The sequence below is a fragment of the Populus euphratica genome, unplaced genomic scaffold (genome assembly GCF_000495115.2).
Source record: "Populus euphratica unplaced genomic scaffold, PopEup_1.0 scaffold9.1, whole genome shotgun sequence".
NCBI classification, from domain to species: Eukaryota; Viridiplantae; Streptophyta; class Magnoliopsida; order Malpighiales; family Salicaceae; genus Populus; species Populus euphratica.
This window is the reverse complement of record NW_011499857.1, coordinates 277,267-289,533: the sequence shown is the minus strand read 5'-3', so window position 1 is coordinate 289,533 and position 12,267 is coordinate 277,267. Positions and strand designations below refer to the sequence as shown.

The 12,267-nt window shown below is 31.2% G+C and overlaps 1 protein-coding gene and 1 long non-coding RNA gene across 2 annotated transcripts; one reads left to right on the top strand and one right to left on the bottom strand.

Moving 5' to 3' along the window:
* Window positions 1-1,366: 1,366 nt before the first annotated feature.
* Window positions 1,367-3,138, bottom strand: LOC105123537 (uncharacterized). The gene is made up of 7 exons (XR_841872.1): window positions 3,050-3,138; window positions 2,738-2,915; window positions 2,521-2,620; window positions 1,828-1,904; window positions 1,684-1,754; window positions 1,529-1,601; window positions 1,367-1,435 (listed from the first exon to the last, which is right to left on the bottom strand). It is a non-coding gene; the product is annotated as an uncharacterized LOC105123537 (long non-coding RNA).
* A 2,811-nt stretch (window positions 3,139-5,949) lies between these two features.
* Window positions 5,950-7,997, top strand: LOC105123536 (transcription repressor MYB5-like). The gene is made up of 2 exons (XM_011023164.1): window positions 5,950-6,422; window positions 7,102-7,997. The coding sequence occupies exons 1-2, from the start codon at window positions 6,121-6,123 to the stop codon at window positions 7,718-7,720; spliced, it is 921 nt and encodes a 306-aa protein (XP_011021466.1). The 5' UTR covers window positions 5,950-6,120; the 3' UTR covers window positions 7,721-7,997.
* Window positions 7,998-12,267: the final 4,270 nt, after the last annotated feature.

Here is a 12,267-nt window from a genome sequence, read left to right as displayed (position 1 = left end):
TTTATAATTTTTGCATCTTATTTCTGTTTTCATAAAATCAGTATATAGGCTGGAAACCTGTGACCCGATCTTTTAAGATCATTCTCAAGTATAACAACGCCACGTACTGGTAACCTTATCTGGTGTGTGTGTGTGTGTGTGTGTGTGCATTGTATTTTTCGTACATCAAAAACAATATTTTAGCATGTATTTTGGCTCGAATAACCAGTTTATTAAAGTCAAGAGAACATTGGTCAAAATTTCAAAAACATAAAAAAATTTATTTTGTTTGTCGTTTCGTATTTGAGGTAGGACATTACACGTAATGCGTATTCGGGATATTTAATTTATTTTTTTTTACAATAGAACGGATAGGTTTAACTGCATTTTAAGATAAAAACCTCTTTATTAAGGAGGGCTTGTCTTGAACCTTTGACAAGCTAACAATTAAAAAACCACAAAACAAGACTTTAGATTTTAACAAACAAAACAATGCAGCCTACCGTAGATAGGGCATATTTGAGGTGCTCATACTTTTCCTTTACGCAACCAGTCTCCGTACCTGATCTCTAAAACTAGTTAGGGTTCCTAATAACCAAAATACTAGTTAGCGACTCTCATTCAATTTTTCACGAATGAGAGACATATTCATTGTCTCTTCATAATTTTCCAAAAATACATCCACATGTCCATATTTTTCCTGGATGGTAGACGATCAGCGCAACGCCGCACATGTACGATACTATCATAGAAGGTCTTTAATAGAACCTCTTATATTTCTTTGGTTGTGGATAGGAGAATAAATCACTGCATCATTAACGAAATCATTGAATTAATAAGCCAACTTTTTACTTTTTGACTTTCAGTAATCCATGTTGCTAACATGGGATCTTCAGGTTTGAGTTTTTTTGCTTCACCTATGAGATATCTGATTTTTTTATAAGTATCAATGCACATATCCATTAGTTGAGACCATAATAGATAATTGTTTTTTTCTAATATGATGCTGAAAGGGAATGCAAAATTGTCTTAGTGAATAATAATGGGTGATAATTGGCTATTTTGTGGAACAGGAACAATTGGGTTGAGGTTCATCTTATAGTAGGGGATTTGTGTTTGATTAATTAGACTCTGATACAATTTAGAAAAACAATGATGTCTAGAAGGTGAATTTTTCATTTGTATTCTTCTCCTTCTAGTAGGAAATATACAGGCAGAGCTCTAAATACTTTAGCAATTTTATTCTAAGAAAGTATAGTAATTTTCTATAAAATTTGATATAATTCCTATACAAGATTTGATCTCAATAAATAATAATTAAATTACAAATTAATATTTAATCTAGTTTCTATAACTAATCGGATTATAATAGAATCGCAACTATCATGTCAACAATTGTACTGTACGAATGAAGTGCATTGGGATGACTTATTACAGCATTGAACCTGGAAAGTGCCTGTGCAAAGAAATACGACAGCAGATTACCCTTGACAACAGATGAAAGCAACGACACCAAGAAGAGCAACTACGCGAGTGAATAGTAAGCTATCTCCAACAAGTGGTTTAAACACAGATCCAGATCCACCAAGCCCCGCACAGATACCAATTCCATAAACAGCTGCCTGAAAAGCATGGTGCTCATTTATTATCAAAACCAACATTCACTAGAGAATTCAAATGATAAATGTACTTCTCGGGACACACCTGACGAACATCTGGGTTTTCATCATTAATTGCAAGCTTCTAGCATGAAAGGGACAAAGGTACCATAATATCTGTACCACCAACATGAAGAATAAGTACATAGAAAGTTCTCAATCAAAGTATCAGAAGCGCGGTGGTGCTTACTTAAGAGCAGCTTCCTTCCAATGCTCGTCAAATATACAAATGGCGATTCTCCTCCCTTCTGATGTTTTATCCTTACCCTGCATAGTCAATTTATCCTATCAGCAAGGCAAAAGCAAAGCGTTTTTCTGAGGTGATTGTGATTCTTCATGCTTGCCTCGTATCGTCAAGTATGTTTAATCATTGTGTTTGGAGCCGGTTACCAACATCATTCACTAAAATGATGCAGTATAAAATCCTTTAACATGAGGGGCAAGGGTTGCAAGCTAAATCTATCTATATACATGTTCATAATTTCTGACGTAGAAAAAACCACTCTTTATAGTTCCCAGACAGCTGCCACAGCTGTGCATGTCAAGTGCTCTAGCATAGACCTTTTTCAAGGACTGAAGAAAGAAAGGTTAAGGCGAGCGAAAGGATAAAACCGCAAGGATGCCTCAGGTGCCAGGATGACTGTTGAGCTGCCAGATCATCATTGAGAAAGAAAAAAAAATCGAATAGAGACACAAAAACACTTCAGATGAACATAAGACAAGCACACGCATGAAGATATTCAAGCAGTAGAGAAGCTACCAGAACAGAGGCCCTAAAGAAAAAAAGATGTAGAAGTAGCAAAAGCTAAGTTTAAAGGACAGCAAGAGAAATTTAGCCTAAAAACTGAAGGAACAAGTCGTAAAATATTGAAGAATAACTTACCCACATAGGGGTTACGTAAGCTGAAAGCTCATCAAAGAAAGAAAGGTAAGAAAGATGCTTCGAAGGTTTTGATCATCAATGTGCCCAGGCAATCATCAGCCTTCAGCAAGGAAAGAAACAAAAGCAAACAATAATCCAGATATTTATATATTTAAGAAGACAATAATCCATTAAATGATATGCCAAAGATCCATGCACAAATATTTCAACATTATACTTGATCAAAAAGCTCATCTTCTTCCTCAAGCGGCTCCCCTTCTTCTGCTTCAAAGTCCTCTGCTTTGACCCTCTCCGCTGTTAATTTCTTGTCTTCTAACTGAGCTGGCTGTGATGACCTGCTTTATCTCCTCCACAGTGGACCTTACTTGGCTCTCATCTAAAAGTGGTCCGGATACCTGAGGGAGCGAAATCCTAAATTAGCACAATTCGAACTCACGAAATGAAGAAGCCTAATGCAGCACAAATAAGAATCAATTTCATTTTTCATTCAACAATTATTGTCCACCAGATCATAAATGAGTTATAATACCAAAGGTTTTCCTGACTGGAATGACAATTCCTTGGATATAAAACTGTTGACCGGAATAGTGATTTTTCCCCGCTTCCAACAATAAAAAAATGGTGAACTTTGCTGATGGGGTATTTTGATTTTTTTTATATGGGAGAAATTAGTCATTCTGCAATTATTTACAAACAATTCAATTTTTCTTTTTGATCTTTTAAGAGCATTATATAAAAAATATATTACTCTTAAAAGTCAAATTTATTTAAAGTATAATTGGGGTCATTGCTAAGACATCCATACCCTAAAAAAATAAAAAAACCTTGTAACTAAGGTTAGTAATGTATTTTCAAGCTAATTTTTTAGCAAATAGGTTGATTGTGGTTGATTTGATCATTTTATATTTTTAAAGAACATCACAAAGATTTTTATACTCTTATAAGCATTAAAAAAAATTAAAACCTGCAACCAATTATATTTGTATATTTTTAGGTTGACTTTTTTTGTAATGAAAATGTTGGATGGAGGGCAAATTCATCTTTTAATAATTTATTATTAATTAAAAATAAGTTGTTAGCATGTGTAAGACATACATTAGCAAGTGGACAAATCTCATGCCCTTGAGCAATGTGTGCAGATCACTCCATGTCTAAATACCTTTTTTAGGGCGGCATTCGAAGCGATTCATCGTGTTCTTTCCAGCGATGCTATGCGTGTGGACGGAGAAGGGGTGATGGGACTCTAGTGAACCTTTTTCTCCTCCCTCTTTTCTTTTTCTTTTCCTATCTAAAAAATAAATTTATCCTTTCATTTTTTTTTATATCTAATTTGTTCTTTGTTTATTTAATTATTATTTATTTAATTTTTAACTTTTTTTTACTGATTGTTTTCTTTATTTTATTCCTTCATTATTTGATTTTATCTAATTTTTATATCAAATTTAATTTTTATTCTTTTGATTTTTTATTTTTCTTTATCTATTTCCTAATTAATTTTTATTTTCAATTTCACCCATCATTATTTGATTTTAAATTATTTTGAATTTCTTTTGTTTTGGAGTTTTTTTTATTGCATTTTTTTAATTTCACCCTTTAGTATTTTATTTTTTTTGTAATTTTACTTTATTATTTTTTAGATTTTTTTTAAGTAGTTGGTCACGAGTTTTAAAGATTAACAAGAGTTCACTTTAATTCTTCTTTTTTTAGATTGTGTTTTTTTTTAATTTTATAATTTGACATTTGATTTATTGAGAATTAATCTTTGTGTTTTTTTTCAACTTTTTGATGAGTTATCCAATTCTATATTCATATTCACAAGGTTGGCAGGGTAACATATGTTGATATAAATATTTTTTTTTCTTAATTTTTTTTATTTGAACATTGGGTTTGTTTATAAGTAAGCTTCATAGTTTAACCCACATGGGCTCAAGTTAGATTATTATTATTATTTTATTTTTTTACATTTTTAATTTTTTTTGTTAATTTATTTATTGTTATTGCTTCTTTTTTTAAAAAAAAATCATATTATTTAAATTAATCAACCTTATTAAATAACATTTTTTATATTGAAAAAAAAATTAACCAGCCTCCAAAATAGTATGAGCACCCTATCTAGTTCATTCTATTTGTCAACAACAAATAAATTCAATTACCAATTTAAAAGAAAATTCATGATCACAATATACACTACGTGTTGTTTGATAACACTAAATGAAATATTATGGTTAGAATGGGGGTGAAAGTATTACACTCACTTTGTAGGTGTTCATAAAAGGAATAAAAATGAAGGGTGAAGATGATAACTAAAATAAAAATTAATCATGCAGAATAAAAATAAGGAATGAAAATATTTTAAAAAAAAATGATATATTATTTATATTCATTATATATCAACGAATATCATTATTATTATTGTTGGCATGAATAATAATGATAATATTTTTTTTCTAGTTTAGGTGGTGTTTTGTGACCATGTATTTTTAATTTTTTACTAGTTTGCCTCCGTTAGTTTTATTTGTATTATTCTTAACCCTTTAATTTAAAAAAAACATATTTTTTATTCCTTTTTTAACCATAAGCTTGAGTTGCTCTTAAATTTTTAGATTATATTGCACCATAAAATAATATCCATTCAATGAAATTTATTATATAAAAATAACTTAGAGACACATGTCATAATATGATGGGATGTAATATAATGGTTTTAAAGGCAATATGAATGTTAGGTCAAATGAAAACTAAAAAACCATTTGAGAATACAGTCAATCACGTGGTTGGCCGCATTTCCAATCAGGACCTAAATAAATATGATTTCAAAGGCAAATGATTGTCATTAATAAAAATAAAAATAGAAGGAACAAGCTAGTATTAAATCAAAAGACTTATAAAAGCTTTTAACCTACTATTATTATTATTATTATTATTATTATTATTATATTACAATTCCCAACACTTTTTTCCCACCTTCATCATATTCCACCACCACCACCACCTATAATATTAATATTAATTTAAAAAAATATTAATTTTTTAAAATATATTATTATTATCATTACTGCCATTAATATATATAATTGCTTCTATTACTTTTATTACCATTAAAACTAATAAAATTATTATTTATTTTTATGTTAAAATTTAGGTGATAAAAATTTTAAAAATTATTCTATTTCTAATAATAAAAATAAAAATATCACCTTAATTTTTTCAATTTTCATTCCGATTCCTCCGTTTCCGTTCCAAATATCCAATTTCCGGGAATAGAAAACACCTAGAAAGTTCGAAGATGTTAAAGGACATGGACGATTTGGGCAGGACATGGATGATTTGGGCTAGAGGCTCACTAGGCAGGGCCCTACCTGACCACACATATGAACTTGAATCTTGAATCTTATCCATGCGAGTTAAACTCTAAATTATTTGGGATCACATGCTAAAATCCCGCCGCCCATCCCAATACTATTTACCATCTGTCCACGTCCGACCATTCCATTTCCTTTACCTTCACGACCCCTCGCTACATACCCTTCGATTTTTCTTGTTCTTGGCAGAAAACAAGATCACTGTATTAAATTAGGAGTCAAGATAATACAACCAGAGATGAGGAATCTATCGTCAACAACTTCAACAAGGAGCAGGAGTGTACCTACACCATGTTGTAGCAAGGTGGGCATAAAGAAGGGGCCATGGACACCAGAAGAGGATGAGCTCTTGGCAAACTACATCAGGAAAGAAGGTGAAGGGCGATGGCGCACGCTCCCAATGCGGGCAGGACTTCTTAGGTGTGGTAAGAGCTGCCGCCTCCGCTGGATGAACTATCTCAGGCCTTCTGTTAAGAGAGGGCGTATTGCCCCAGATGAGGAAGATCTCATACTTAGGCTTCACAGGTTGCTTGGTAACAGGTATCTGTAATATTCGCTGTGTAATGATCGGATTTTATGCTCTCGGGGTTGCTGATTCTTTTCTCTCTATTCCCATCAGCTGGGACATCCATAATTAGGTTGATTTGGATCTCTCTCTTGTTTTAAATTTTTTTTTAGGGTTCTGTTATGCTCGTCCTTCCTCAAAAAACTAGAAGCTTGACTTTCGATTAACACTTTAAATTGTCTCAGAAACGTAATTGTTGGGCTTTTGACTTAAAAGGGTTTCCCCTTGTTTATTTCTCTTACCTTTCGCTTAGCAATCCGTGGTTCTATCATGATCGTGAATCATGATGATCCGATCTCCATCTTTTTGGAACAGCTATATATCCATACATGCATGTACGTGTGTGCACGTATTTATGTTGTTTTTCTTTGATTATCGTCATATTTATGTTATTGTTCCTTTTGTCTTCTTTTCTGGTTCCTATAGCAATAGCGTTCTAAAACTAACTCCAATACTAACTCCAATGTATTGTATTACTTTATTTGTCAACGTTTTACACTGTTCGATTAAAAGAGAATAGAGAGTAGATGGGCAGATTTAGGGTTATTGGAAGTCGCCTTTTGGCTTTTGAATTTGAAATCTTAGATCGATGCTTGCTAGTTAGTAATTTTGTCTGTCAATCTTACTTTTGTTTGGTTTTCCTTCTTGGAACAGGTGGTCTTTGATAGCAGGGAGAATACCAGGGCGCACAGACAATGAGATTAAGAATTACTGGAATACCTGTCTCAGCAAGAAGCTCATTAGCCAAGGACTAGATCCTAGGACTCACAAGCCTTTAAAACCTAACCCCGATTCCTCAGAAATTGCAAATGTTCCAGTCCAGAATTCTAACCCTAAATCTTCTCCACTGGATGAGAATGGGAAGGTCTATCGAACTGTAGCCACTAGGGTAAGTGAAAACTTTACAGTGACTAACCTGGATCAGTATCCTAACCACGTTGCTGCTGATGCTACCGAAAACTGGCCACATAGTGATGGTTTTAAGATGGGATCATTACAAAGTGGTAGTGGACGAAAAAATGAAGATGATTTCATTGAAGATATTGGAAATGAGGACACTTTCTCCTCATTTCTGGATTCCTTGCTCAATGAAAATGTGTTCGTGTATCAACAACAACAACAGTTACAGCAGCAAAATATGTTTGGACCTTCTTCTAAGCTTGCGGTTTCTTCTTCACAAATTATCAGCCACGCAAACATTTGGGAAGCTGAAGTCTCGCCTCCAATGGCAGCCTTAGGTGACAAAGGCGTGGGCGGGGCTTCAAATATATAGTCTTCCAGTTTGAACTCAATCCTGCACCACAAGTGCTTAAAGAAAATCAAACGGGTGTGATTAACGGTATGTACTCATGTAATTGTATTGTGTTGTTCCAGTAATTCAGTGTGCTTATAACAATATTCTTGCTGTTCGAAATTCTACGTGTGATGATTGCTTAAGGTAAAATGTATCACGTACTATATGCATTGCTATATATGAACTTAGTTCCATACTAGCCAAGGTCAAAGTGTTCTAAGCTTTGCAAATTATGAAATGTAAGTGGTTCAATCTCCCTCCCTTCCTCTCTCTCACACACACAAACCCTATTTTCTCTAGTTCATTCGGAAAGTCTATGGATCAGACTCCTAATTATGACAGCTAATTCTTATCGACATGTTAGCGAAAAGGTAATTAATACGAGGAAATTTCTTTACTAATACAACATAAACAAGAACATCTATAATTACATTAATGTTTTTGTTGACACTCAGAATAGACGACAAAGACAGAGACAAAGGAAGCTAATATAAGAAACATATGTTAAATATGTGACTAAAATGTAAAAGAACACTTTGCATTGGAAAAGAAGCTTTCGCATCGTTTCAAGGCAATTTGAAAGAAGTTAAATGAAAAAATAAAAACCCTCGAACTTTATTTTTTTTTATTTGAATACTTTAAACTATTTTTTATATATAAAAAAACCCTTTTTTTTATTTTGACTGCATGTGATAATCTAAAAACACAAAATGTGTCATGAAAATACATGATTTCAGAATAAAAAATTATAAAAGGATTAATGATGGGATGAAAACTTGGACACAAAAAGCCTATTTTTAACCAAAAAATAGTTTATGTTCTCGAATAAAAAAACAAATCTCAGAAAATAAGTTTGGTTTGACCTAAAATTTAAGGTAGTTTTGGATATTTAGCCTTTAAAGGGCATAAATAAAGGGGGGAAAGAGCAAAAGGAAGCTTTTCTACTTGAAAAATGATTCATCAACAATGTTGGTGGAATTTGGAGTAGACATTCACTTCTATTTTCACATAATTAATAAGCATAATAGGAAAATATTTCTGTGTTGAAAATGTACTACTAACTGGTAGTCCCACACTACAGTTTTAAATGTTTAGTACTGTTTTAACTTTTGTAGCCATGGTGCGTGCATGCGCCTTCTCAAAATTTAGCTGTGCATGCATGGACCTTCCTTCACCAGCTACTCATTGAGTGGGGCTGTTTGTTTTTGTGCTGAAACGTGATTTTTTGAATTTGTTTTACTTGAAATTAATTGTTTTTTTTTAATTTATTTGAATTGTTTTGATATGCTATTTTTATAAATAATTTTTAAAATAAAAAACATTATTTTTATATATTTTTAAATAAAAAATACTTTGAAAAATAACTATTAGTATACTTCCAAACACTACTTAAGTATATATTTGATAATGGTATAATGTGTTTTTTTAAAATATTTTTAATTAAAAATATATAAAAATAATATTTGTTAAAAAAATTTACACCAACATATCATAATAATTTTAAAACACATAAAATCATCGATTCAGTATCTTTTACTTTTAACCTTATTACTAGACACATGTATGTACAAATTTCTACCAACACACGCATATATAAATTTGTATTGGTATAAAAAGAATGCTTTTAAGGTGGAAACTATATACACACGTACATGTACTAATTATACACACTCTATGTACATATAGAAACTTGTATTTGCACAAAGAAAGCTTTTAAGATGGAAGCTAGCCTTAGTGGAGGGTATTCCAGAACCATACACCATTACCACTATCTGGAACTCGTGATACAAGCATGTGCTGGTCTAATACTACTTGTTCGATGAATAACATCTTGCCTTCTCGTACTAGCTACGCTAGGTAAGCTCTTTAGGCGAAGGTTCAAGGTACAATTCAAGCATGAAATTGTATACACTCCGTGGTGCCAAGAATTGGACCTAAAATATTCACCTAAAAGCATTCCCTTAAGGATATAGACATAGACATGGCACCTGAATTCAATCCCTCAGGAATTTGACGAAGATAAGGTATTGACCATGCATGCTGAAGAGGGATTAATGGTTTTTATAGAAATCACCAGAATTTATAGGATTGAGAAATAACTAGAAAAACAGAAACCATATCTAGCCTAGCCCTAGAAAGAGGAACACCATCATATAGGCCAAGATCGCTGTTCTTATGATAGGAACACCATCATATAGGCCAAGATCGCTATTCTTATGATTGAGGACATGATCACAGCTACAATATAATTTTATCTCCTAGATTATCCCACGAACACTGCAAACCTTAACATCTAATAACTAGAAGAAATTCTTTTGTCGCCCTAGACTGCAAAAATTTATATTGATATGATACATTCATTAGAGTAATCTATATTGATCTCAAATCTTGAATTTAAAAAACTAAGAAAAAGAACAAACTTCTTTAATTATCAATCCAAATCATTAGAATTCTATGCAATGAACATTCAACTTTAGGACCTCTCCATGATCATTTCAACGAGTATAAAATTACTTTCTAGTGATGTTTACATAAGTATAATAATTAATTACATAAATATTTTTCACTGAATTTTTTTATTTCAAAAAATCAATAGTAAAGGGATTGGAATTGAATTTAAAATAAAGACATGCATACCTTTTCCTCTCCACCAATGTGCAATTAGAGCCTTTTTGAAGAATTATGCCTTCATTTTTTTTTCAAATAATATTTTGACCCTATAATTATATATTTTGGTCTAAATCTTCACTTTTTAAGTTCTTGGTTTGACAGAGAACTTGAGAGGATATCATCACAAAACAGGATAAGAGAGGGAAAAATATTGATAGTACACATTCCAACAACAAAACAACTTGTTCTTGGTGTATGGATTTCCTCTTAATAAGATGAGTTTCGTTGATGTTTTAGGTTGAAAATTTTGTTTTATAATATTCTAAAGATATTTTTTAAAATGTTTTTAAGTTAAAATAATTTAAAAAATATTTTTTTTCAGTTGAAAAACTCACTTCTCAATTTTACAAGCACTTTCATGATGGTTAGATCCTAGAAAATACAAATGACATATTTTTTGTTTTTATTATTTTTCATAATTGAAGGCACCTTTAAGTCCATGATAAAAAAACAAAAAATGGTCAAGCATTCTTGCTTAGCTAGTATCCCCCCGTGCCTGCTTTTCCAATGAGTCTGATGCATTGGTCCCCCAAGCTCAGCAGCCTAGCCTATTTTTAAACTTTATATTTTTCCTCTTAATATGAATTTCAATTAAATAAAGTAGATCAATTAAAGATATGTTTGTGATTCCTGTCTTTGTTGTCTTTAGATTTATGAAAAAAACCATTAAAATAAATTAATTTAGAATATTTTTATCTATGTTCAAATGAGATTATAGTTTTTTGTATTAGTAGTCCTTGTTTGTGTAAAGTCATTTGTAATATTTTTTTTATTTGTTTTCTTATTTTTTTTTTATGCACTTGGATTCTAAAACAAATTATTAAATTCAACAAGATTTATGCTTATGTTTATATCTCGTGTAATATGTTTGGCTGATTAACATAAATTATTTAGAATGCTGTTGAGAGAGATTCAAAAATAAAATAAAAAAGCATCTCGCTATTAGACACTTTGAATCTATACCTGTAGGGGAACGAGAGCGGGCAACGAAGCGAGGGAGTCCTATAAAGTTTAGGCAGAAAATCAATTACTGTACCCATAGATCCCACCTAACTTTGTCTTGTAAATTTTGCTTTAAATTTCTTCATTTCTAGCTCACGAAGAAACAAGATACTGTTAAACCACTACAAAATGGTGGAAGTCATTCATCTGATCATAACTAAAACGATTAGAGATCATGTTGAAAAAATCAACTAGACACAGAGACAGAAAGGATGTGGTGTATCTGTTGGGGTTTTTTTTTAATTTACTGATTATTTACCATTGTATTTTGAATGATTTTGTTAAGTTTTTTAATGGAAAATATTAGAGAACAATATATATTTTGAAATTTTATTAACTTCAATTTTTAAATTAAATTTATTTTTTGACACAGTATTAAAGTTTTGATGGTCAAGTTAGCGGTCACAAGTTTGAATTTTATCATTGTAGCGATCATGAGTTTAAATTTTATCATTTTTATTTATTTAATAAAAATTAATCATAAAGTAACGTGAATCTGTGTAAATTTTAAACTTAAAAAGCTTTCACTTGAAAAAATATATTAAAAAATAATATAAATTATAATTTCAAACATTACCTAACCGCTTAAAGTTTTAAATTGAATTAACTTAAATTTTTAGATCGAATTGATTGTTTTATAGAAAAAATCAAATTAAATTGCAAAGCCATACCTTAATTTGTACAACTTCTTTTTCTTTTTCTTTTTTTTGACAAAGAAACTTGTTACAATGGTAGATCCAACGAGAAATTCAGAAGAAAATTATCAAGATATTTATTGTCAGAGACACTCAAATATCTGTACTTTTTCAGTAAAACAAGAAAATCCAGATTTTTTTTTTTTTTTTTGAAATTGG